The sequence below is a fragment of the Phlebotomus papatasi genome, chromosome 1 (genome assembly GCF_024763615.1).
Source record: "Phlebotomus papatasi isolate M1 chromosome 1, Ppap_2.1, whole genome shotgun sequence".
NCBI classification, from domain to species: Eukaryota; Metazoa; Arthropoda; class Insecta; order Diptera; family Psychodidae; genus Phlebotomus; species Phlebotomus papatasi.
In genome coordinates, this window is record NC_077222.1 from 7,337,941 (window position 1) to 7,364,616 (window position 26,676).

General features: G+C 34.5%; 1 protein-coding gene across 2 annotated transcripts; it reads right to left on the minus strand.

Moving 5' to 3' along the window:
• Positions 1–5,104: 5,104 nt before the first annotated feature.
• On the minus strand, positions 5,105–26,638 carry LOC129798655 (uro-adherence factor A). 2 transcript variants are annotated; one of them, XM_055841918.1, is made up of 7 exons: positions 26,430–26,638; positions 26,222–26,327; positions 18,347–18,469; positions 18,062–18,189; positions 13,805–14,844; positions 10,275–10,644; positions 5,105–6,086 (listed from the first exon to the last, which is right to left on the minus strand). In XM_055841918.1, the coding sequence occupies exons 2-7, from the start codon at positions 26,323–26,325 to the stop codon at positions 5,128–5,130; spliced, it is 2,724 nt and encodes a 907-aa protein (XP_055697893.1). In that variant the 5' UTR covers positions 26,326–26,327; positions 26,430–26,638; the 3' UTR covers positions 5,105–5,127. The 2 variants fall into 2 exon arrangements, with proteins under 2 accessions (XP_055697893.1, XP_055697894.1); XM_055841919.1 differs by lacking the exon at positions 18,347–18,469.
• Positions 26,639–26,676: the final 38 nt, after the last annotated feature.

The window sequence follows — 26,676 nt, forward strand, 5'->3', positions numbered from 1 at the left end:
CGGAAAAAACTGAAAATAATACGAAGGATATCGTTCACTTATTATTTTATTAATATAGCGAGAGACTTGTAAATTTTCAACTGCTTTTGGCCTTTAAAACAATTATTCTTTTATGTAATTATTATGTAATGATTATGTAATGATGCGTCGTTTGCAACAAATGCAGATACAAATAAAATTAAGTTAAAACACTCATTTCGAAATGACGATATGCATTTTCCTATTAAAATAGCTCACTTTTGCTCTGAGACACATCTGAAACAAGTTATTTGTCATTTGCACGATCAAGACAGCACATGGGTCCACACCGTCCACACTATTTCTCAAATGGGCCATTTTGACAATATTACAGCTGTCTGTTACAAAATTCTTCACATATTTTTGAAGCAGTCTTTGCAATCGCCAAACTTCTTTGGCAGAAGTAAGACAGGCATACGTAAGTGAGCTGATGCAGGTACTACAAACTACACCCTTACGTCCAACCCCAGAGGCATTCAATTTCAATTGGAAAGCAAAAACATTTTAAACCGTTTTTCTTCTTTAAGAAGTTTATTCCAGAGAGTAATAATAATAATAATGGTAGCACAACGTTCCATAGAGGAACTAGGCCTTCCCGCAAGGGGATTTCTAGACATGCATTTATTATTTTTTCTTGTACGGGATGAGATTGTCAGTCCCATGCCCGAGGAATCAAGTGCAGTGAAGCTCACTGGGTGCAATCCGAACACCTTTAACGCCAGAAAAATTCCTGGTGACCTAAAGGGGATTCGGACCCGGGACGCTTGCATCATAGAGCGAGTGCTCTACCACTTGACCCATTCAGTGCCCCCAGGAAGAGGTATAGCGAATGAAATTATTAAATGTATTAATCACACGTCCCATAGAGGCTACATCACAAGAAAAGAAGAGTTCAGTAGGAAAAAAAGGGGAAGGAGCAGGGCTCGAACTAATAGGAAATAGAGGTGAATAGAAACTCCCCCATAGCAAAATTCTGCAAAAATTCCAATGGAAAACTTGCGTCCAAATGGCTAAATTCGCTGGAATTTGACGCTAAAATTCCACTAAGTTTTCCCTATGGAATTTAAAGCCGGAAATTCCATGGAAATCATAGTGCTCCATGGAATTTACTAGTACGACATGCTGGAATTCCAGCGTTAAATTCCGCGGTATTCCGCGGAAGATTTATATGGAAACTCACACGTGAAACGTCCGCGGGATAAGCTGGAAAAAACCTATGGAAATTTCCACTATCTTTCCATAGTGTTTTATATGGATTTTTCCACTAGTTTTCTGAAATGTCAAACAAATAAAATGGTGTTGCGGCAACTTTTAGAATTTGTTTCCAAACCTTCCGCAAACATTTCTAGTGATTCATGTGGCAATTATAATATAATTAATTATGCGATGCTGCGTTTCGTGTAGATAATAATGAAGTGATTACATTAAATAGGTCGCCAACCTAAAATAATGCTGTTTTTATGTTAATTAATATATATTTTAGGAAAAAAATTTTTTTTTAATAAAATATTTTTTTATTGCTCAAAGTGTCAATTCGTTATTGCTGGTTTATAAAAACATATTATAATCCTCGTAATCTTTGCCGTTTCTATAAAATTCGGTAGTAAAATCATGAGGTGCATGTGACAGCTTCATTTTTTCTCCATTTTATTTTGGTGGAAAAATCCACATAAATTCCACGAGCATTTCCATGGATGTATTCTATAGGAAAAATCCAGCATAAATCCATTAAATTTTCCTTGGAACCTATTATGGAAAATTCCTATGGAATTTTTTAAGGAAAAATAGTGGAAAATTCCAAGGAATTTTTCGCTTGTTATTCCTATTCCGCTTTCTTTTGCAATGGGGTCAGTCTGATCACCTTCATGTTCACATCGTCCATAACTATAAAAGTGACAGTGAAAGAATTCCCTGGCACCCTCTTTCCACCAATTTTCATTCCTGATGGAACCATCCTGCTCCGAAACTTTAGAGAATAAGAGGAGAAGAACCAGGTTGAGATTCCGAATATCCTGAGCATTCTTTAGCATGCGAATATCCTGAGGAGAGTGAAGTACTGATGCCTTCTAAGGGTATAAAAGGAAAAGTTAACTCTCTTACTTATGTAGTAGATATGGTCGTCTGAAGCCAAAGAATAATTGAAAATAATTTCAAGACTTTTGGATTTATACACGTAAGGTATAACCTTGTCATTGAGGTAGAGGAAGTGCATAAGGACAGTGTCTCCCACTTGTAATTAGCAAAACTTGAGATTTACCCAGATTTTGGATCGCGGCCCAATATACTTGAATAATAAAGGCCAAAGGTCAGGGCGGTAAAAAAAAAGAAGAGGGTCTTTATTCAGGAGGAGCATTAACATCTTGCCTATCTTGGTAATTAATAAACTGCTAGATGTGTATACGTCATCTAAAGCGTATAGGAATCCGTCATGCTTTGGCTGAAATGGACCCTGCAACCGTTAGAGATATCCTAACCTCAATGTACAGTTCATTTGTTGTTAGTAGGGGGAGGCTTTGATCGTTCGCACATACGCTACCTTCAGACACTTCAAATTTCTCCCATATTCCTTTATAAATCTCACATATGGCTATATATTGTAATAGCTAACCTTAAATCCCATCTTTCCTGAAAAAATTGAGAGTCTAATCCTTTTTTCCTAGTTTCAGGAAGCAAAAAATAAAAACAGGTCCAAAACTGTAATTTTGCTGTGCAATATTTCATACGATTGTGCAGAATTAATATCACTTTTCTGAAAAACTACTATCACAGAGGGTAGAAGGGTTATTAGGAATCAGATTTATGTAAAAATCTTTTAGGCTGAACAGGCACTTTTTGTGGGTGGAACAAAATTCACAAACTTCACTCAGATTCATCGATCGCATATAGAAGACATGGCTTCTCTCACATTTTCCAAGAAACTTCATTTTAGATGCGATCCCTCATATTCACATCTATTGTAATCTACCAATTTGATCCACCACTAAAAAGGAAAACTTAAAAATCGTAAAGTTGATAAACAAGAAGTAATTTGACTCAAATAGGCTGCAGTTGAGTAATTATTAAGCAATTTTGCATTTCTTTGATATAAAAATATTTTTCAAGCTTTCACAAACTGAATGTGCAATGAAAGAATCACATCTGCAATAAGCTCATACAGTTTACAACTGGTTTTTGACAATCTTTGACATAACCTCACTATTGTGTTGTTTTGCATGACAAAGAAAAGAAATTGTCCGTAAGAAGATGTTTTGTGAAAATTTTAGCCTGTTCACCCTCTGAAGCTCAATATCTGTGCTAAATCCCGATTCCTGCAGCTGTAGGAACAGCGAAATCTTCAATGATGCGCATTCAAACGTTTTTGTGCATATCCGGCTCCGTGGAGGAATGGTGGAATCTTGTGTGGTCTTCTCGCTTGCAGAGTTTTAGTCAATTTTTAGCTTTAAAAACTTATTGATTCGTGTAAATTTGGTGATATTTGGACTTTTCAAGAAAGTATTCATCAGATTTAACCGTTTCCGGAGTGAAATTCTCGTAGAATCAAGCAAAAAATGGTTTTTAATGTCAATAAAACATCTCTCAGAAAAGTTCCAAAAAAGTGATATTAAAATGTTTTATTCCTTATAAAAATGGTTTAATCAAGTAGATTAGAGTTCCCTTTAAACAATGATGTGCAACTTTTAGTGTTCGGTGCAAAATTTACGGTGAAAATGGGGTGTTCAATGATGGCGTGAATCGTGTGCGATAATAGAAACTTGATTCATCTATCGGACAAATCGCCATTAAATTTTCATTTTCCTCTGGAGGAAAATTTAAGGATTTCCTGGGATTTTGTTTGGTGGGATTATGAACCTTATAAGTAAGACATTTTTTTGGCATAGTTGGAGAATCCATACAGTTTGCATGGTAGTCAGAAAAAATCATTGAACTTGAACATCATTTTTGTGTGCGAAAGTTCAAAGCCTCCCCCTACTAGAGCCAAACAGCCTTACAGGCTTGGCCCCAAGTATCTCAGATTGCTCAGCCTAAACTTTTAAGCGATCTCAGGATTTGAAGACATACAACCAAAAAAGTGACTTTTATCGTTTTGATTCCGGAGTTGTTTGGAAGTAATCGAAGCAACGCTAAGACGGCGATGGACGCAATTGAAGTGAGGAAAATTCAATTCATTTCATTAATTGAATATGAAATTGAATTTGTAAGACTTTGGGCAGGGTAGTTACGATCGTGCGTGAAAATGGATCTCTCACTCGGAAATTATGGCTCTGATCCCTTTTTTATACTAACATATACATTTGGAAAGAATTTTCCAAAGTAATTTCCAAGGATAGCTAGGGAAAATTTTCGTAAAACGCAGTGGAAATTTTCCAAGAAAATCTCGTAAAATCGCGATGGAAATTTTTCAGATTTGAATTAATTTTTTTTAAAATTATACTTCGCTAAATCTAGTTCTCTGCTTAATGAACTTAAACCTGGTGTTTAAGCTACTAAAGAATTTTCGTAATGGTAAACCGCAAACCCTTCAATTTCACAAATGTAAACCTTACAAAAGCATTGGACAGGAATTGTAATATTTCCCCGAATTTAACGTTTTTAGAGAACATTTCGTTATAGTAACTGGATTGCTAGACATTCTCACGTCCTTAAAAGGCTAACCATCTGTGTTTATTAAGGAAAAATTTTGTGTCTCCATTTAGAACATGTTCTGAATTAGGCTATTCAACCCTAATTTTTTTTCTTCAGTGTGTCGAAAAAATGTCCATTTTGTCAGTAAATGTATTGTGAAAATAAATTTAACACTTACGACAATTGCTTATTGACCCTTCCAATATTCATAATATTCAAATGAAGAAGTTGCTTGAATGTATTTTTTTTTAACTTTCTTTCGGAATAATTTCTCTTTAGACATGTGCATTTGATCTCCTCTATTTATTCTTTCCCATCGTATAGCAATGATCTTAAGCTCACATCTTTAATCTTACTTAATCCTCCAACTTTTTTTTCTACTTTTCATTTCTCAAATGACATCATCACACTCGCACAGTCTCAAGGGGAAGAAAATGCTATTTTATTTTTATTTTTTTAAAAAGGATATTATTGCAACAGAAGTGGTCAGACTTGAAAATAGTCACTGACTTCTTGCCCTTCGACATTTGCTGCTGGAATTGGTCCATTTCCACTGATATGATTTCCTCCCCCTCCCCCTCCCCCTCCGCCGCCCCCCGTTGCATCATTTGGCCTTTTGACATCAATGTGGCACTCTGGACTCGATGCTTTCTCATTGTGGAGCCTCTCATAGGGATTCTCCTTTACGCCCAAATACCTCACAGTCTCATAATTTGGATCAGATTCGCTGCCCGTGAGGGATTCATAATTGCTGGAAGTTGTTTGCATGTGACTGCGAAAGAGGACCTGATCTGAGCTCATACTTTCGCTCGAGGGTGTTGTTGTTGCTGTTAGAGTGTCAGAAATACTCGAATATCCCGGTGAACTAATCAATGTCTGACTACTCGATGGAGTTTCTCCAATTGTTGAATAATTGTGCACATTGTCCTGAATGCTCAAATATGACGGATTCTCCGAATGCGGAATACTCGAATAAATGTCCGAATCATCGAGAATATTGTTGTTATTGATGGATGCATTGATCTTCTTAGCCATTGCATCCCCTCCACCCTCCCCCTTATCACAAATAATACTGTATCCTGGCTCAATATCCACCCCTTTAGCCATCTTCTTGACATCCTGAATTGAACTATATCCCGGAACATCGCTATCAGTTTCCGCCTCACAATCATCCACCTTCCGCGGTGCCTTTATACTACTATACCCATCCAACAAATCCCCTCCACTCAACCTATTCACCCCCTTCTCCCCTCCCTTATCCCAAATCCTCGAGTACCCATCCTCATCCCGAGCCGGCCTAAGAACCTCATAATTCGGATCATAGTCCGATGTCGAAATGCCCCTTTGCTTCACAATCTCATACCCAGGATCCTCCATTGGCTGACTGAACAGGTATCCACTGCGATTGTTAGCTGTCTTAAGCACTTCAATTGGCGCAATTAAGCCTGGAAACATCAATTAATTTGTCCAAATAAAACAAAACAAAAAAACTTACCCCCAAAAATATCTAAAGCCAAAAAAAAAACATTTAAATAAGAACAAAATAGTGAATTACAAGAAAAAGGCAAATAGTGAAACGTGGTTTACCAAATATTTCAGGCTTAATGGTTTTTCTTTTTTTTTTGTTTATTTTTTAGAGGTTTTTGTTAATAATTTTGAAGGGGTTATTAACGTGCTTTTAATTACGACGTAATAACGCAATGTGTGTGGTAATCTGGAAAAATGCGATAAAGAAACTAAATAAGGATGATAAAATTGTAAGTGATTTTTAGTTAAATATTCAATTTCATGCAAAATACATTGGAGATTGTAAAAAAAAAATAAAGTGCAATATTTTGTACTTTTCAAATTAAATTTGGAAAGATCAAAAGTGACAAAAAACGAAAAAACACTTTCTTTGTGATATAGGGACAATCGTTTCGATTTCAGTGAAAAAGGGGTGGCAAAGCGTTCCAAAGGCTTTGCAAAGTGCTCGAACTCGTGATTTATTAGATGCTATACTGTCAAGCGCACTAATCTGGGCGCTTCGCTATGTGGATCGTTATGACTATGCTAACTAGATAAAATCCACTTAAAATAGTATTTTTATTTTTATTTCCGTAATATAGTCACTACAGTAACATAATATAAACCAGTGATAAGCCCAGATAAGCTTATGGTAGCTGTGATTCTTTACAGGTGACCTCGAAATGCGTGCAACTCGGAATGCGTGAAAATTCAATTGTGAGTTGAATTTTGGGGGTAATGGCTCCGGCACACCTTTTAGATCAGGAAAATTTCATGAAGTCGAAATTCGAAATCCTTTCTTTCTCACATGTTTTGCATATGACTATCTCATTCTTTCGCATACCAAATTCGATTGAGCTAAATTGAATTTGGAGTGATGTTTAAGAGAAGAAGAAGAGTGCGAAAGAATGAGATAGATATGCAAAACACGTGAGAAAGAAATAGATCCGAAATTCGACTTCATGAAATTTTCTTGATCTAAAAGGTGTGCCCGAGCCATAAAGAATCGCGTCGAGCCAATTTCATAGATTTCGACTGCCGAGAACAGTTTACTCGACGCGATTCTTTACCCTCAAAATTCAACTCACAATCGAATTTTCACGCATTCTGAGTTGCAAGCACCCCGAGTTGCACGCATTTCGAGGTCACCTGTAAAGAATCTCAGCTACTATAAGCTTATCTGGGCTTATCACTGGTCATTTTCTATTTTAAATAGTCTGAATAGGGAAGACCAACAAAAGAAAAAAAAGTTCATTGAAATCGGTTAATAAACATAAGTGATAGAGTCCGGTCCATATGGGTATAGTAAGGGTCGGGGTACAGTGGGTTGGGGTAGAGACGGATGGGACCCATTATTAGAAAGATCGTGCTCTCAGATACAAAATAGGCTAAAATTTCATCGAAATCCCTTTATAAATACAGAAAATGCAGTCCGGTCAAGACATTTTTGATTATAGCTCGAGTCAGGGAACATCGAGGGAGGAATGCGACGCACCGTTGGAAAGGTCTCGACCCCAGCTACAACATATTAAAATATAAAGAAAAAGCATCGTCTAGTTTTCGAAATATTCGAGATCGATTAATCGAAAATCGATTTTTCGATTAATCGAACCTTCGATTAAATCGTGTGAAATTGGAGTGTCATAAAACTTGTAGTACTCCACGAGAGTTTTCCAAAACACCAAAAGTTTTCAAATTCGGATAATTAGAACCGGAGATATGACCATTTGAAAATTGAATTTTTAACCCCCTCTAGCTCGGGTCAGGGGGGTCGGAGGGGCTTAAGTTTGGTATCGATCGAAAGCTCTTAGGCCCAGCTATAACATACTAAAATTTGAGATCGATCGAAGCCATAGGGGCTGAGTTATTGAAAAATCAAAATTTAGGAGTATTTCAAAATGGCGGAAGGAGGGGGTGGGGGGTGGATCTGACATCACCTACTTCTAGCCGCCCATCGGCATTTAACCTTAGCCGAAAACCGCTTGTCGATATCTCTTTCCGTTTTCTCTCCAGAAGTGGTTATACGACGGACGGGACGGACGTCCACGAAACGATTTTTGTACACATGATTTTCGTAATCTATGAGTGTCAAAACGTGTACATCCAAAATTTGGGCCCGATCTGACGAGGTCGGATTTCACCTGTGACCACAAAAGCTGAGATTGTAAAGAATCTCAGCTAAATAAAACAGTGGAAGTGAAATATAGCAAAAAATGCCGAAGAATAATTATTCAATTGAATTTATTAATAACAACACGACAATCTGTAAATAATTAATAAAATTGTGAAAATCCGAGGATTACAATAGGAGCGATTATGAGAGAATCACACTTAATTGACGGTCACAGTGCAGTGAAAAATGATTGTCCAAGTGACACAAGTGTTAAAAATGTAAATATATCATAAAATTGATTTTGAAATGCATAATACCTCCTAAAAACAGCTGTAAGAAAGTTCCGTCTAAACACTGATGTACAAATTTTTGTGTCCGGTGTTGTATTTATGGTAAAAAAGAGGTATACGCAGGTGGCCAAATTTTGTACGAAGCTGAGCAAACCGAAGCAGATTCATAAAAATCACCACTAAATTTTAATTTTTCTCTACAGGAAATTGTAAGAAAATACATTTTAACTCTATTGTATCCTTTGGGACTCTGGGTACCCATTGAAAAAAGAATTCTTTTGGACTATTTAGAATCGATAAAAAACCGATTCTTGTGGATGATTACAAACTACACTGCTGGCAATAATCATAGCTCCACTTTTTCATACTGGAAAAACTTTGAAAAAATTTTTTTTTTGAAAAAAAAAAACCATTTGAAGGTATTTTCAAACCGATATGAAAAATTGCTATTTGAATTTCATATCGTTAGAACTGTGAGTACTGTGATAGAACCTTTATCGAAATGGCGATTTTCGGGTGGCAATAATTATAGCTCCACTCAATAAATTTGGGTCCAGTGTATTTATTTTCAATCAGTGAAGGTCAGCATCTTTTAGTAATTTAATTAATAACTTTATTAACCTAATTAGAATCATTTTTATAAAGTTTTTCATGAATTTTGCTGAAATTTTGTAAAGAAAATGTGTAATGAACAAAAATAAGGGATTAATTAAGGTCTTGAAAAGGATGGAAATTGACTAAAACATTTTTTTTCAAAGTTTTTCCAGTATGAAAAACTGGAGCTATGATTAGAGTGGTGGAAAAATCCACATAAATTCTACGAGCATTTCCATGGATATATTCCGCAGAATTTATGAAATTATGAAATTGTAACAACTGATATTGTAACATAAAACATACAACCAGTGAAGGGATTTTCCATCATTTTATCCCAGAGGTTGGAATCAACGCTAAGATGGCGATGGCCGCATGGGAGGGGGGGCAAAAAGATGAAAATGAGATAAATAAATTGAAATAGAAATTGAATTGAATTGAAAAAATCCAGCATAAATCCATCAAATTTTCCTTGGAACCTATTATGGAAAATTCTTATGAATTTTTTCAAGAAAAAATACTGGAAAATTCCGAGGAATTTTTCGCTTGTTATTCCTATTCCGCTTTTTTTTGCGACGCGGAAATTTGAAAACATTTTGTTACTTTTTGAGTATAAAACTTTAATTTCTTTTATTAACGTAAGTTTTTTAAATATTCTAACCATTTCTTTAGAACTCTGACCAAAAAGTACTGTTTGTTAATGCATTTTTATTAAACAGTTGAGTCTTTTTGTTTGAACTTCTTTTACTCCGCGAGAAATTCGTTCTACGGCCGATTTATTCAAAAGAAAGCCCCTGCGGGTATGCAAATTTTCTCGATGCGCGTTTTTTTCGGTTCCGAAAATGTGCATAATACCGGGATCTAGTGTATCGCTAAGATGGCGATGGACGCAACTTAAAAGAAATACAGAATTTCAATAAAATATGAATTTCATTTTTTTTTTAACTTTCTAAAATATTCATAAGAATACTTTTTGAAAAAAAATAATTACGACATATTTTATACCTCGATTGATTTTTCACAATCTCCATTGTTTTGAATAAATTTGTCATGCACAAAAGTTATGAGAAGAAAACATTTGGATTAAAAACATTTAGTGTTAGTAACAGAAATATTGTTCAAAAATTTACCTGGAGGTGCTGAGGAGCGACTCTGTGCATCGACAACATCCCGTTCAGTGGCTCTTTTATCCCCGGGAATCGTTTCGTATCCCGGATCCTTCTCCCCGTAGCTGCTACTTCGCCCCCGCGAGAGTTTCCTCTCAATCGTTTCGTAATTGTTATCTATGTGCCCAGCAGACCTCACACTGTACTTTCCCGGACTCTCATGCACAGAAACTCGCCCAGAATCTGTCGCTGGAGTCCCATTGGAAATGTCCGAATCGGATATAAAGACTTCCGGTTCAGCCGTTGAAGCACGATCGCTCTGTGGGAATTTTCTTCCCATTTGCGGTGAGGAATTTTGCGATGGTAAATTTGATAATTTGTTCTTTTTCATCACCTGCAAACAGTTTTATTTCTTTTAATTGGCACTCTTTTGTACGCATTTGTAAGACAAAATCTCTAATTTGTTGAATTTGTAACGATTTGAAAACTATTAATAGAACATGTTTATGGATTTTTTTTTGTCTTTTGCTATTTTGAGCATTATATAAAACATGAAATAGAATATTTTTGTTCAGAATAGAGATTTTAAGAGCTTAAAGAGTTGTCGAAAATTTCTCTGTTTTTTATTTTACAATAGTGAAAATGTGAGAGTCAATTTTCAAATTGGCCTCTAGCCAATAGATTATTAGAAAGTTTGTCCGGAAACAATACTTTATTCTTATTTTCAAAACAGCGGGAGTGCGCCAGAATTCTCAGAATATTCAAAGTCAAAACAATAGGATTTTATTTCTATTTGTCTTGCTATAAAGGCGATTTTAAGTATCAATCAAAATTTTAGGAGATAAACGCCAACAAAAACTGAATAAAGAAATTAGATTAAGGGCAGAAGCACATTGACCGTCAAATTTTTACTAAGCCTCAGCATTTTTCACAAATTATTGAATTTTATTTATTATTTTAATTTTTTTTAATTAAAACAACAAAGAGTAATTTGTTAAATAAAAATTTTAAATACAATTAAAAATGCGAAAAAAATGCGCATTCGAAGTTTTGTACTACAAAAGTGTCTCGACTAAAAGGTACTTAGCTTTCGATTTACAAAAATATTGTCTATGTCCGAAAAATTCAATTACAATTTCGAATTTTCATACTAAAAATTCCTCAGTCATTGTGAAGAGATTTAAAAATGATACAGGAATATGATGCCCTTCGTTACTTTGATTTCTTTTATAACAAAGTGAAAACGGGAAGATATTGACACACGAGACACTTCGAAATTCGAACATGATATTTTATCCACCATACGCGAATTAAAAATATCTTTTCTTCGCTTTCGAAATCGATTTTCGAATGTCTTTGCTTTTGTGCAACTCCAAATCAGTTTGATCTTTAATCATCAAATTTTTATCATGCCGTTAAAGTCTTATCGTCAGAGTTGATGTCGATTCTTGAGTGATGACGATTTTTAAACAAATTCTCATTTTTTAATCTTAAAAAAAGCAGAATAGGAATGACTCAAAAATATTTTAAAAAAAAGGTAAGCGAAGACACTAAGAGTACCAATCATATTGTTTAGTCGAGACACGAACTATTACAATTCCGTCAAATTTGTTTAAATTTATGGAATAGTCAAAGATTTTTCAGTGATTCCTAATGTTGTCGACTTAAACGGCAAGTCATCTGGATCGCAATGGAATGAATTCAATCCTTTCATAGAGTCAGAGTAATAATTTTAATGATTTGAGAAATATTTCCAGGTGAAGCTCACACTGTGCCGATTCGCATTAGAAACAACCTACGTAAGGAAGAACCCGTTGGAAGTTCTAAAATTAAAACCAACGAGTTAAAAAGTAATAAAGTAATAAGATCATGAAAGGACATTTATTTTAACGAACTTGAAATTCAAATGTTCTGCCATCCTAAAAATCGACAAAAATTCACTTTTAAATGAATACCGAACATTCGAAATCGAAGAATAGCCAGCGCTAAAGCGGCGAATATGTGCACTTTCTCTTCATACTTCCGGTCAATTTTCTAAAAGGGTTGACTTTTAGCTTTAGGGTGGCTTTGTGTTTTCGAAAAGGTTTTACTTATCAGAGCCGATTTGTCCCATTTGTCCCAAAAATTTTCGGAACAACCAGAAATGAATTTGGAGTAACATTAAACGTTAAATCTAATTTCAGTTAGTACTTATATTGCTGGAAAACTGATCTACGCCTATGGAAGAATTTTTTCCAAATCTTCCTGTGCAACTTTTTTCCAAACTTTTCATGGTTAGCCAAGACACACTGCACGAATGATAATAATTTTCCCTTCGGCTCCACCAAACTTTTCAAGAAAAATTAGAAGAATGAAAAGTAAATATGATCCGCATCCCAAAGAATACGCGAACAAATTGCAGCACAGTTTTGGTACTGTCGTTCGAACTTAAACGGTGGTGTGTGTCTTTACTGTAATGAATAAATATAAATTTTCTCTACAACTCCAGAAATATTTTTAACGAAAAATCGGAAGAGTGAAGAAATAAATATGATCTCAGCCTGAAGGATAAAAGCGAGCAAATAATAGAGTTCAGATGCTATCGTGGGAACGGAAACGATGGTGTGTGTCTTTACTAATGATTATAAATATTCTTGTCATTTCCACCAATTTTTCTTTTTAGAAAAAAAGGAAAGAGTGAACAAGTAAATGATCTGAGCTTCAAGGATTACGCGAGCAAATAGCATAGTTCAGATATTGTCGTTGGAACGTAAATGCTGGAGTGAGTCTTTGCTAATAAATGATTATAAATTTTCTCATCGATTCCATAAGTTTCTTTTTTTCAAAGAAAAATGGGAAGAAAAGGTGAAGGAGAAAATTGTAATTTGAACTTGAAGGATTAAGGAAACAAATTGCATAGCTCAGATGTTGTAGTTGGAACTTACACAGTGGTGTGGGTCTTTACTAATGAATAATCATAAATTTTTTCTTCAACTCCACCAATTTTATTCAAAGAAAAGTTGGAAAAGTAAAGGTGAAAAATATAATCCGAGCCTCAAGAATTATGCAGGAAATTGCACAGTTCAGATACCTTCGTTGGAACATAAACGGTGATGTGTGTCTTTACTAATAAATGATTATAAATTTTCTTTTCAACTCCACAAATTTTTCTTTTCAGAAAAATGGAAAGAGTGAAGAAGTAAATGTGATCTGAGCTTCAAGGATTACTCGAGCAAATAGTACAGTTCAGATATTGTCGTTGAATCATAAACGCTGGAGTGAGTCTTAGCTAATAAATTGTCATAAATTTTCTCTTCGGCTCTGTGTTTCTTTTTTTAAAGAAAAATTGGAAGAAAGGTGAAGGAGAAAATTGTAATCTGAACTTCAAGGATTAAGGAAACAAATTGCACAGTTCAGATGTTGTTGTTGGAACGTACACGGGAGTGTGGGTCTTTGCTAATAAATAATCATAAATTTTCTCTTTAGCGCCACTAGCGGCGGTCATTTGAAATTGCAATGTCCTAAAAAGTGTAACACTAATTTTTGAATAATATCAAAGCCATTAAAGCACTTACTTTGGCATACATGCCCTCTAAATCCTTGGACGGACTCTTTTTGCATTTGTTGGCAGCTTGATCGTCATCTCCTGGCTGAAGTGTTTCTCCCTTGGTCTCCATCAATTGATGCGTATCCACAACAGAAGCCACTGAATTCCTCCCAGATTGCGTGGAACTGGTGGAAGTGAGATTAGAATTGCTGGAGGCATAGTGAGCAACAGTTTTGCCACTCTTTGGCGTCGGTGGAAGTGGAGAATTTGCCTGACGCTTCTCTGGCTTCGGTGATCCCAGGATGCCAATGGAACTCGTGACACTGGACGAAGAGGCTTGACGTGAGTGAACAGTTGCCTGAGCTCGGAAATTGTCCACAAGAGACGGTGCTGGGATATCAATGTTTTGCTGTGGAGAAGCCACTTCAACCACTTGATCTTCATTCCTCGCAGTTGCTGGAGTATTAATCTCCACGGACACCACCATGGCATTTGGTGGTTGGATTTGTGCATAAGTTTCCGATCCACTTGTATACAGATCCGCCGGATTATTGGGATCATCGATAGCTGCGTACATTTCGTCGGAATCATCGGAAACAGTGGCATAGTGAGAATCACTCAAGTCTCTCCTTCTCGTTTGTGCATTTTGTTTATTTGTCTGTGCTATAATATTAGCCAGTGGTTCCCGGACACTGATACTCGTGTACCCTTTGGAAGAATCCTGTGAATCCCCACTGAAATGCTGTGGCTGAGCAATTGGTGGAGTCATATACGGCAGCTCCTGGCTTGCCGAAATCCTCCCAGCAATTGCTGAAGCTGCCGGAATGTCAGCTCCAGTGGGCTCATTTGTCCCCAAAAGACTCTCATTGGAAGCCCTTCGGGACATACCATTGTGATCAGCTGGGGGATTGCTCTGATTTGGCTGCAACTGAGCATAGGGATGCTCAGTCTTTCTTATTTTGTCATAAGCATGCGAAGGGGAACGAACACTAGCATAAGGCGAACTAACGTCATCCGCCTGACTCAAAGAACTATGCTGAGACACTGATTGCTTCTTCAAGCTCGAAGCTGCAATTGAATTAATTCACTGTAATACTATTCCTCGATATACTATTCGATTTATTAGTCGCTTTACTTGAAATCTCTACACAAGAGGAACATCCGTTCCATCTGTCTGAAAATTATACCTCTAAAATTCTTCTTAATCGATTTTACTTGTTTGTTTTCTCAATGAATAGCCGTTAAAATAAAAAAGTGTTATGAAAATAACTTTAAAGAACACTAAGAGTTCGCAAAGATTCCAAAGATGGCGCTAGAATGCACAGGAAAAAGTATTTTGTAAAAAGTTCGTAAATGTTTGTGAATTCCATAGGGGATTAGCAAAATACTTGTAAATTGTCTAGTTCACTAAAAAGTTTGTATAAGTTTGTATTTTTTTGTTCTTTTTAAACATTTTTTTCTTTTGTTTGTCTGACAAAATGTTACGAACAAATAAAAAAAATTTACAAACATTTTTCTGTGTATTTACGAACACTTACGAACAAATGTTTGTAATAGAAAGAACGCTCGTCACGCGATCTTCTCTGGAAAAGTACAAACTTTCACAAACAATTTTCCGAAATACAGTGCCCGCTTTGTAATTCGGATGATTGGGAGACAACAAAGACAGATGTCCGCTTCGTGTAATCCGGATGGATTTTTTGAATTTGTTCAACGTCTCGAAAATATAATACAAGATTTTTTTTTGTAGAATTAGTTTAAAAAAAAAAGAATAAAAGGACATAATTAGAGAATTCTATGCTATTATACTTCATTTATTAAACAAAAACTTCACAAGATAATTAATTTTCATTGCTGATTACACATGCATATAAGCTCAAAATTATTTTAAATGTAACCGTCGAGAACTCGTCCGGATTACGCCGATCCGGATTAGAGAGCGGAAAACGCGGGCACTGTATATTTTTTTCTGGAGGCTCTCACTCAATCGGCTCTTATAAAGGGTAAGTGTTTCATCTACTGACCATTTTAAATTTTTAACAAATTATATTACATTATATTGTTACTTTTGAAAAAGAAATACAACAAATAGTGTCGAAGGAACACCTAATGACACTTCAAGAAGTCATATCATGACCTATTGGCACCTTATTTTGTTCTATTTGAGATACACAATTTAAACATCTTTTTTTAGAAAAGGGAAGATTAAAGAAAAAATCTTAATATTACTTGCATTTTATTTGATATATTAATTAATTTTAATATTATGAGGAAACTGCACTGAGAAAAAAATGGGGGTCCGATTAACTTTTTTTCCTCCTAATTTTAACACTTTTTAGGTATAAAAATATATCGACATTTTTTAATGTTATTTTACACCTTTTAAAGGGTAAAATTAACATAAAAAGGGTAACTTTAACCCCTAATACACCTAAAAAGCATAATATTTACAACGATTTAGGATCAATACTGCAGGGTAAAATAAACATTTCGGGAAAGTTATTTTAACCTTTTCGGATTTATCTCAGTGTGGCAATAGGTATTCCTTGCTGAATAGGTGTTCCTTCGACCCCAAATAAAAAAAATAAAATAAAAAAAGCTTGACAAAATTTCATTTTAGCCAAGACACGTAGAGGGATTATAACAGGCAGAGAGATTTAATCTTGAGGAGGGAACCAAGAAGAGTTTTCCAAGATAGCATACTTTTCTCATATAAAAAGATGTGGCAAAGCGTCCCAGGCTTTGCGAAGTGTTCGAATTCATGACTTAGGTGCTGTCCCTCAAAAGTACTTTCGCATCATTTACCGTTTACCTATTCTCAACCGATTTAAACCGATTTGTAAATCACTCGAAAGATCCTACAAAATAATTTTAATAGTAATAAAATGGATTTTAGCACAAGAATTATTCATCGGTTCATAACCGGTTAATTAACGGTTCACAACCGATTTGAACGGATTTATAAAACATTCAAAACATTGCTCAAAATAATCGATGTATTATCGGTTCAAAACCGATTAGAACCGGTTCAGTTTTGTCGGAAATTCTAAGACCTTTCCAACGAGCCCAAACATGACCCCAGTCGCTTGATAAATGCGCTCTTTAGAACCTTTTTTAACCTTTGACTTTGAAAAACTGTTATTAGGAATGATTCAACGGTATTATCGTATATGGTCAATTGTCCGCCTGGGTAATCTCTAAAACATATCTGAAAAAAATCGCTCGCCGCATTTTCGAGCAATCCCAAAAAAACATGGTTTTGGACGGGAAGGGGAGGGGTATGGGAATAAGGGGCATGTTAACTATCCTTTGGTCGACTTCGAAGGTTCCAAGTCGCTATCTTTTACTGTTTGACCTCTAGAGCTAGCGACAGACGGTCAGACGGACAAAAAGCGTGACATTTCTGAGAAATCATCTGAAAGCTTGTTGAGAAAAGCGGTCTTTGGGGGGGGGGGATGGAAGGTGGAAATTTTGGGGGTGCGAAAAACTCGAGGGATCATATACTGCTGTCTCTGTGGAGTTCGATCAGTAAAAATCTTTACCAAGGGTGGGAAATTCTAGAGAAATTCTAAAATCTCCTATCTCTTAAAATTTGAGAAAAAAGCTATCTCTGACGAACAAAATCAGACAGGTTAACCTTATAAAAATTTTCCCAAGATTCATTAGTGCATATTACAGTCTCATATTTTTCGTAATACTACCAGTTGCGGTCTGTTTAAACTGGAGTACTTGGCAATGACAATGCATACAATGAGTACAATGCGCTATGTACCGCTGAATCTTGGATATCTTCCATTTTTTGTTCCCGAGACATCCCCTTCTTGCTGCCTGGGATAATCCCCTCAAGTGTGTCCCGGCTAAAATAGAAAATCGCAACAAACTTTTTTTTCTCAATACGTTAATAAATGTGTTTTATATTAAAGGATATTTTAAATAGTAAATTGTTAAAGTAATTTAACAAGAGAAGGTGGGCGGTAGTTTCCGAAACTCTCAAATCGAAAACTACCAGTATTTAGCAAATATCCTAAGTTCGATTCTCATGTAAAACCAGCGTCCAGTGAAAATCCAAGGAAATTTGGAAAAGATAACTCATCTCGCACCGAACCTAATTCTAGCAGTTCTGTAGCTTAATTTTCCTCAATATAAATTCATTTTAATGGGGATAATAAATGTGTCAATAAGAATCAAATACATAATAAGCAATAAAAGAAAATAAAAAAAAAAAACATCAGACAACTGGAACGGCAATCCCTGTCAATTGACACCAATCAATTCAATCACTTACGACTTCTGCCTTGCGGTCTCCCCTGTACTTTGTCCCCGACTGTGGCATACAGATCGGAATTCGTATCAACTGCCGCTTGATCACTCGCTGGAATGTCCGGAAGACTTCGATGTGGTGCATTGCTAGATCTAATGCAATTTAACACACAAGTTAGATATCAACTCAATTAGCACACCATCAAGATCAAGTTCAACAGTAAACAGTTTTCAAAAGCAATTGGAAGCATTCGCATTGACAGAGTGAAAGATATATAACAGATAAATATATGTAAATGATATAAGCCACCTTTTAACATCATTATCAGCAACAGAATCCACTGTATCGGTCTTGAGAGCCGATGTTGAATTGTGCAGATTGTCATCTGGATTTTTTATCTTAACCATGCCTTCCAAGCCCAACAGATCATTCCTTTTTTTTTTTGAAGCACACAGAGACAGCAAGAAGAAAAGAAAACACAAAAAAAACTGAAAACAAATATTGCTAAACACACTTTTTTGTTGTTCTTTCACAATATCTAATAACAAAAAGAAGACAAAGTAACCTAGACTTTGTGGGATGCTCGTACTTCATTGCTATATCAAGACTTAGTAACTTCTTCGGAGAGTCAGAGTAACTTATTGTGCTATGAACTTCGACTTTCTGTGCTTGCCAGTTGAAATTGTTTTTTAATCAATTCATAAATCACCTAATTAAAAATTTAATTTCGAATTTAAAATCTTCTTTTTTATTCAATCAAAATTTGTATAGAATTCGAAGACCTTTCAAATAAACCCAAAATTGTCAAGATAGGTTAAAAAATGAGCCGTTTAGACACTTTTTAAACTTTAACTATTAAAAATTATTGTAAAAGGAAGCGTTCAATAGCTTTAAATTCATGAAAAAATGAAAAAAAAAATTCTAAATTTTCAAGTTTGAACTCCTGTATCTAAGGGCCTTGACAGACTTGAGGATTGACCGAGAGACGACTTAGCGTAATTGTATTCGAAATAATGGTTAAACCGCATTTCTATCATTTTCCACTAACCCGTCTCTCGGCTTAAGTCGTAAGTGTGTCTAGGGCATAACCATAGTATGACCTAAGTCGGATAATGTGTATCTTCTGAAAAGGTCTTGACATTAGCTACAGCATATTAAAATTTCAGCTCAATCAGAGGAGTTTTCTGTTTTGACAGTTATTTCAAATTGGCGGACAGAAATGTCAAATCAAGATGACAACCACGCCATCTTGTACATCTCGAACATCTTATTTTTAGTTGTAAATACCTTCATTTTTGTTTGTTATTAGAAATTATTAATGTTGAAATTATTAAATTGTGTCATACGTTAAGTAATTGTTTATAAATCCGGTAAAGAGAAAAAAAGGATCTTTGAGAAAAACGCGTTTAAAGTTATCTTTTCCTTTAATAAATTACTAAAAATAATTATTTAATAAATTATTAAATAATAATTAATAAAAATATCAATAAAATAATTATATTAATAAAAAAAGGACGACTCTAGAAAACGCTAAGTAGATATCTTTAACCGTTTGGTCTCTGGACCTTAAAAAAAATGGACAAAAAACGCTATCTATTTTTTAAAACGTTAAAAATTTTTGAAATTAGATGAATATTATGAATCCTTTGACATCGTAAAACAGAAGAATTTTATCGCACTTTTAGTATTACAGAGGCGTAGGGTAAGTGTGCCAAATTTCGGCATAGTTGCATGCAACCGCCAAAGTCTCAAGTTTGAAATGTAATATTTTTAAGATATTGAATATTTTTGTTACTTTTTAATGAGGAGTGTTTCTTGGAACCTTGTAGACAGTTTATGGTCTTTATTTTCTCTAAATTCATTCTTAATCATTTTTAACACTAAACCTACCAAGACCCGGTCAAATTGACCGGTTTAAAATTAACACATATTTAAACGGTACAATGTCTCTATCAAACTTTATGAATTTCTTAAAATATGCATGTAATATATTTTTTAGTGTTTACATTTTAATTTTTTGCTCTATTCCAAGACGAATTTGTTGAATATCCTACCCAAGCGCGGTTTGTCATTTGACCCAAAAACGGTCGGTAGGTTTAGTGTTAAAGGGAATAAAAATGTAGACATAACATTGCTGCCTTATTTCGGCCACCTTCATTCTCATAGTTCCGTGCCCTCCCGGAATTTTTTCAATGTCTTTTTCAGATTATCGTGCTCGTCGAATAGACATTTTTTGTTATTTTTTGCATTGTATATTCTCTAGAGTATGCAAAACCTAAAAATTCATGTATATTCGAAAAACAAAAAATGTGGCCGAAATGCAAGCTGGCCGGAATTTGGCACACATACCCTATATTAATTTTTAAAAAATTTTAGGTGAAATCTTTTAAAATTAAACTTGACTAACATTTACTATTTTGCCTATAAATTATGTTCTCTCTGCAGAGTTCGAGCAATAAAAATGTCGAATGGGCGAGGAAATTAATTAATTGTTCAACGATGAAATAGTGCCAGAAAAATTCTTTGTTATTTTTCTTCACTAGATTAATTGTATTTTCGTCTTTTGCTATTGAAGATTTATATTGTCATTTAGTTATGCTGTTTTTTTTACAATTCAATGTTTACTCATTTTTGTCCTTATTAATCATAGAAAAGTTTCTCAAATATCGCAAAAAAAATAAGAAACTTTTGGACTCCACTTCTTGTACATAACAGTAGCCCATAAAATTAAATATACGCCCTCCGGATATTCACAGCTATTTCGTTGTTCATTTATTGTGAAATAGAAATATTATTTAGCTGTAGAAAGACCCAACATTCCAACAAAATTTATTCAAACAATTTCATTTCATTTCAAAGATATTTTGTCTAAATGAAGCGTGCTGGCAAAATATGCAACTTTGCCCTGAAATGTGTATGAATTATCATTTCTAGAAATTGTTTTTTCATCATTTTAATTACATTTGAGAGATTGTGAGTTTAGTCAAAACACGAATCACACAAAAGCACATTCATTTGCCTTTTCTTCCAACAGAGAAATCTATTATATTTTAGTTTATTTAGGGAGAGAAAGAGAATCGTCACAGAACATTTCCCATGAACTGTAATGTGGTTGAGTTTAGAAGCAAAAAACCACGATGAAATTTAATATTACTGAAAATATTTTTCCACATTATCTCGTTGCTTAACACTTTAGTCAATTGATCTAATTTGATTAGTGAAGATCACATATCTCACAACCATACACAAATAGGATTGTGAATTGTGGTGAAAAGGAGCTGACTTAATACTCATAATATCGTTGAAAAATTCTTCCTCGCAGCAAAAAGGCACATTTGAAATAAATTAGCATTTGTGAGATTATGAAGTTTTATTTATTCTTTTTGAGAATCAGCGAAACAAGTGAGAATAAAATAGAAAAAAAAGAATGTTAATTTGAAAGGAAAATACTATGAGAATACATATTTTTTTGAACATCACACGTATCGTAAATCACATTCTCATGCCGACAAGTATTATGCAAGAAAGTCTGTTCAAACAGAAAAAAATATATAAAACATGTTATTGAGTTACAGGGTGGAAGAAAATTTTCCCTCCGATTACCAAACTAGATCTCTTAATGTTCATGCCCATTTGGTTTTGCCATTTAGATAAAAAGAAACATTAAAAAATTGAGCATTTTATCAAGTAGGGGAGAGCCTGCATGTTTCAGTTGTTTAAATGCTGGTCCAACCTTTCCCTAGATATCAGTATAGGTCCATTCAGGGGCATGACATTTCCTATGTTTCCCATATGTTTCTAGCGTGCCGAAAAATCATTTTGGTTGATTAGCTGTTTTCTGTCATTGTAGAATGAATAAGTAAAAAATACTAATACGAAATAAAAGCCAATTTAATAACGAAGAGGCAACCGAAAACTCAAAATTGGCAACCTATGTAGTTTCGGAGATATCTCGTAAAATGTGTACGGAAACAGGTAAAAATTTACACTAAAATCGGTCCCATTTTTCAGAGTTAATGTCACCCCCTTGGGTCCATTAATGGGTTCATTGATCTGTGATTTAAAAATTACCAAGGCTCAAGCTAAAAAGAACTGTCAGTCCTTATTTATTATGAAAGTCCTTATTATGAAAATTTACAAGTTTGACAAGTTACTTCTCAAAAACGTATTAACTGATCTTAATAAAATCTGACTTGAAGTCGACGTATGACTTAAGCTTAAATATATATTTTTTGATTAAAGCCTTCACACTGCTCCATCTGGTAGCTTCCATACAAAATAATCGTTTGTCAAAGCCATCGAGCATTACTGCACAATAAACTGAAAACATTTTACGTGTTAGGAAACCAACGGCATTTTCGGAGTCCTTAGTATCTCTTGAACATAATCTCCCGAAGAAACTTACAATACATCGCGTCAAGTTTCTGAGAAACCTTAAGATGAAGGTTCTTAAGAAGAAAGTAGAATTATTTTATAAAACTTCCTTTTTCATCGGTACATCGCAAGTTATTGGTACCAAAGACGGATGTATAGAAAAAAAAACTCAAGTAACATTTTCCTAGTCATTTTCCTTGTGATTTTCTAGATTTTGATCTTAAATTGAGGAGCTCAGAGCACAAAAACGCTATTTTAATAGGGAAATGCATACGACTTAGAATTTTTTTGCTCTGATCGCCTCAATTCTTAATTAAACTTTATTTTTCGAAAAATGAAATATAAAAAAGGTAATCTATAAATGCATCTAAAAATCTAGAAAATGATTGTTAACGTTATTAGTTTTTCATTTTTTTCATTCAGTCAAGCTCGATCAAAAAATTATTCGTGAGGATTGTTGAAAACACCTCTTCTCAGAAAGGAGTTATAAAGTAAAATGCTCTCATTTTGTATGGGGGCTATCAGAATGGAGGGTGTGGGGAGGGAATGGTATGCATGGATAAAAAGTTCAAGTCAAACACTGACCCTATACCGAATTTCATCAAGATCGTTTCAGCAATTATTGCGTAATTCGTTGTCAAAATTGGGATTTTTCGGAAGTGTAAAGGTTATTTTTCCCAGCGTTTATCGTCCTGGGTTCCGCCAATTTTTAAATCTTATATTAGAACTTATATTATCTTATATTAGATTATATTAGAAATGAGAGTAAACGTATTTTACTCTCATTTCTGGATAAAGATGAACCAGCGCCCATATACTTTTGACCATTCTTCCTTCTAAGAAACAGTTTTTATGCTCTAGAACTTTTCCTCAATGGTTTAAAATATTGGTCACAGAGCAAAGGTTGTTACCTATGCCAATGTCTATCCATTGACATAGGTCCCATTCGTGGTGAATCCGGGACCGAAATTGACCATTCTTCTTTCCTTACAAAATATGTCTAAGATCGTCTTCAGACTAGAGGTTTAGCCCAGTTCCGGAGGGTCTCAAAACCTTAAACAGCAACCGATTTTATTGATTTTTCAAAGTGTAATAGGTCATTTGCCCTTAATAATCCAGTCCTAAGTCAAAATTTTCCAAAACATCTTGACTGAAAAGAAATTAGAGAAGTTAAGCCATATGGCTAAGCCTTAGGTCTGAAGCCCGTATAACAGTAATAAAGTTAATCAAAATGAAATAAATGACTCCATTTCTATCAATAAATCAAGTATTTCTGGGATACTTCAAGGGTTCAAAGCGTACATTTCCTTTCGAGATAAGAGAATTAGGGGAAAGTACTCTAGGTTGGACCACAAATATGAAGTTCAAACTTGATGAATTTTTTTTCTGGGAAAATCGAAAATGAATCCCAATTTTCATTAAACCGAAAAAATCGTTAGTTAATTGAGATCCCATGCTTATATCATTTACCATTCAAAATCCCTTAGTTTCTTTTTATGAGGTAAATAAAACTACTACGTCGATTTGGTCCAAGGCATGGTACAATTTTTGCCTTCGTATGTGACGGTACATGCCTTTGAATCTAGAATTTTTTCGGAAAATATTTCTATCGAAAAACTAAACAATCTATTATTGATTAGACTGAGGTCTAATACACTCACTGAAACTATTAATACAGAGAAAAACGCTAACGAAAAGAATCTTTTCCAATTTTTCTGAAATACTGCTATTCCAGTAGGAATAAATTGTTTAAAAAGCCATATTATCGATATGACAACCCTAAAATACGACTGCAAAAAGAGAAGGGTGATACTTCATGCCATTTTGAAGTCAATAACTGAAGTTATTTTGTTTCCGGAAACAAATAAAAACAAAATTTTGGAAATTGTTTCTTAAATGATATCAATCCAAGTGTCTTGCCTTTGTGTGATCCTGCAAAATCACCATGGTGAGCAATGAAATACTCTCAAAAAGGCAACACATTACACTGTCACCATTCCGATTGGGGTGAAATGAAAATAAAGCTACAAAATTTGCTATTTTCCTCGCGATACAAGAATAATCCTACTTTTAAGTAAGTACATTATATACAATGCATTTAGTCAGCAGTGACGGTGAATTTATTTGCTTTACTACTAGAATCCTTGAGGATTTTTCGAGCGCAATGTGAAGCAAAACATACAAAAATGTGAGGTTGTGGAATAACATGTGACATATTAAATGGCGGTAGTGTTACTAGATAAGCATTCGAAGGCATGAAATTCTTAAATTCGAAGGCAAGGTATGGGTGATTTTGCAAGTTATCCACCACCCACAAAAATGGTATCCTTCTCGAGAAAAACTATGTTGACGATAAAATCAACCTTAATTAACCCCATTTACACTAGTCACGTTTTTCAAAAAATCATTTTAAATAGGAAAAAACACATGTAAAATTCTATATTAAAATGAAGCTTTGAGTCCATTTTCAATTTTTTCTTATAAAAGCATAAAAACGCATCACTAGGCCCTCTATTTTTGGAGGAGACTCGTAATTGATAATAAGCTAACTAATATTTGATAGAAATGTGTAAGTTTTTTAGAAAAACCAAAAGAAATTCACAATATTCGAAGGCATGAACGTTCGAAGGGAGAGTACTTTCCCCTATATCTTTTTACAAAGTTGTAGAATGATAAATTTCTCAAAAGAATGTTTTATTTTAAAACTTTTCAAGTTTTCTGCAAGTAAAAAAATAATACGTTTTGTCCAGGGCCAAAACATTCTCGTAAATTTTTCCACAAACCTCGGTAAATTTTTTTTCTTAAGTGAATTTTTAGTTTAGGAATAAAACCAAATATACAATAATTTTGTTCAATAAAGAAAAACATACAATTTGTTAATTATATTGCTCTGTCCGATAGATATTTATCCTAGATTTTGTTGTCACTTTTTGCCCCAGAGATTACCTTACGTATTAGGTTATGTTAGTTCTAACCAAACTTGTCTCGCCGCTTTTCCGCTTAACTTCTTGTAATTTATAGGAAATTCCTCGCGTGATCCAATGATTTAAAACCGAATTTTCTATAATTTAGCGCTACATTTTTTCCACTTGAGATGATCTCAAAGTGCTAATTTGGTAATACCCTGTTATTATAATATTATTAGATCATCTGGGAAGGACTGTCACGTGCTTATCATAAATTAAATGCCGCCAAATACTATAAATAAATAAGGTTACTACGGTATGTTCCTTTCATTTGATATTACTGATAAGTTTCTGAGTAAAATGGGCAATATACGAGGTAGAAATTGCCTCTTATCTCTGCTATCTCTCCTTCAATATTTGCTTGTTTTCTCTTTTACCTATCAGTCTGTGGAATTAGGCACCTTGCTCACGGCAAAATGTGTATGAGCCCAAGAAATTTGATAATTTCTTTTTCAATGCACTTCACTCGTACAGTGCACATTTTTATTGATAATACTACTCCCTGGTATCGCAAAACATGAAAAAAAACTGTAGGAAATGCTCAAATGAGTTTCTCCTTCTCTTCAGTAAAGTAAACTTTTAACAGTTTCTGGCACAGTTTATGGTTGCGACGACATTCAGGGAAAAACAATGCAGTCAACCGTTTAGTTTTTAGTTCATTTCTTGTGCACAAAATGCACACACACTTTCCAATTAATGAAATTTTGATGCATTAGCTACTCAGCACATAAATCTAGAGAACAACACATTTTATGCAATTGATTGTGATGCATCTATTGAGAATATTAAAAAAGGGGGAAAAGGAGGAGGAAATAAAGTTAGATGTTGAGCATATTGTACGTACTTGGGCACTTTCTTCCGGCAACACAGGCAAGCGGCCAGCATCGTTGTCAGGGATGTGAATATGGTGAATGAGAGGATAAATGTCCAAATTTCATCATAATCCATCACTGAAAGTTGATGATTTAGCAAAATTGGTGCATTTAAATGGGCAAGAAGGAGAGAAAAGCACAGAAATTCAGGTACAAAACAAAACAAGCAGAGAAATTAACCTAATGAACTACGTCATAGTTGAGTCATGATTTTTGCACAGATTCCACTTAAATCACCATAAGATTTTATTGCCACAATACACTAAATACACTGTAGATTCACTAAACACTGCCGTAGACATGAAAAATTGCACACAATTGGAAATATTTTAACAAATAAAAATTACAATTTCCACCCCGATCGAGTGAATGAAATGTCATAAACTACTTCAATTTTTATCCGACAGGAGCGCTACGATGAAAAGAA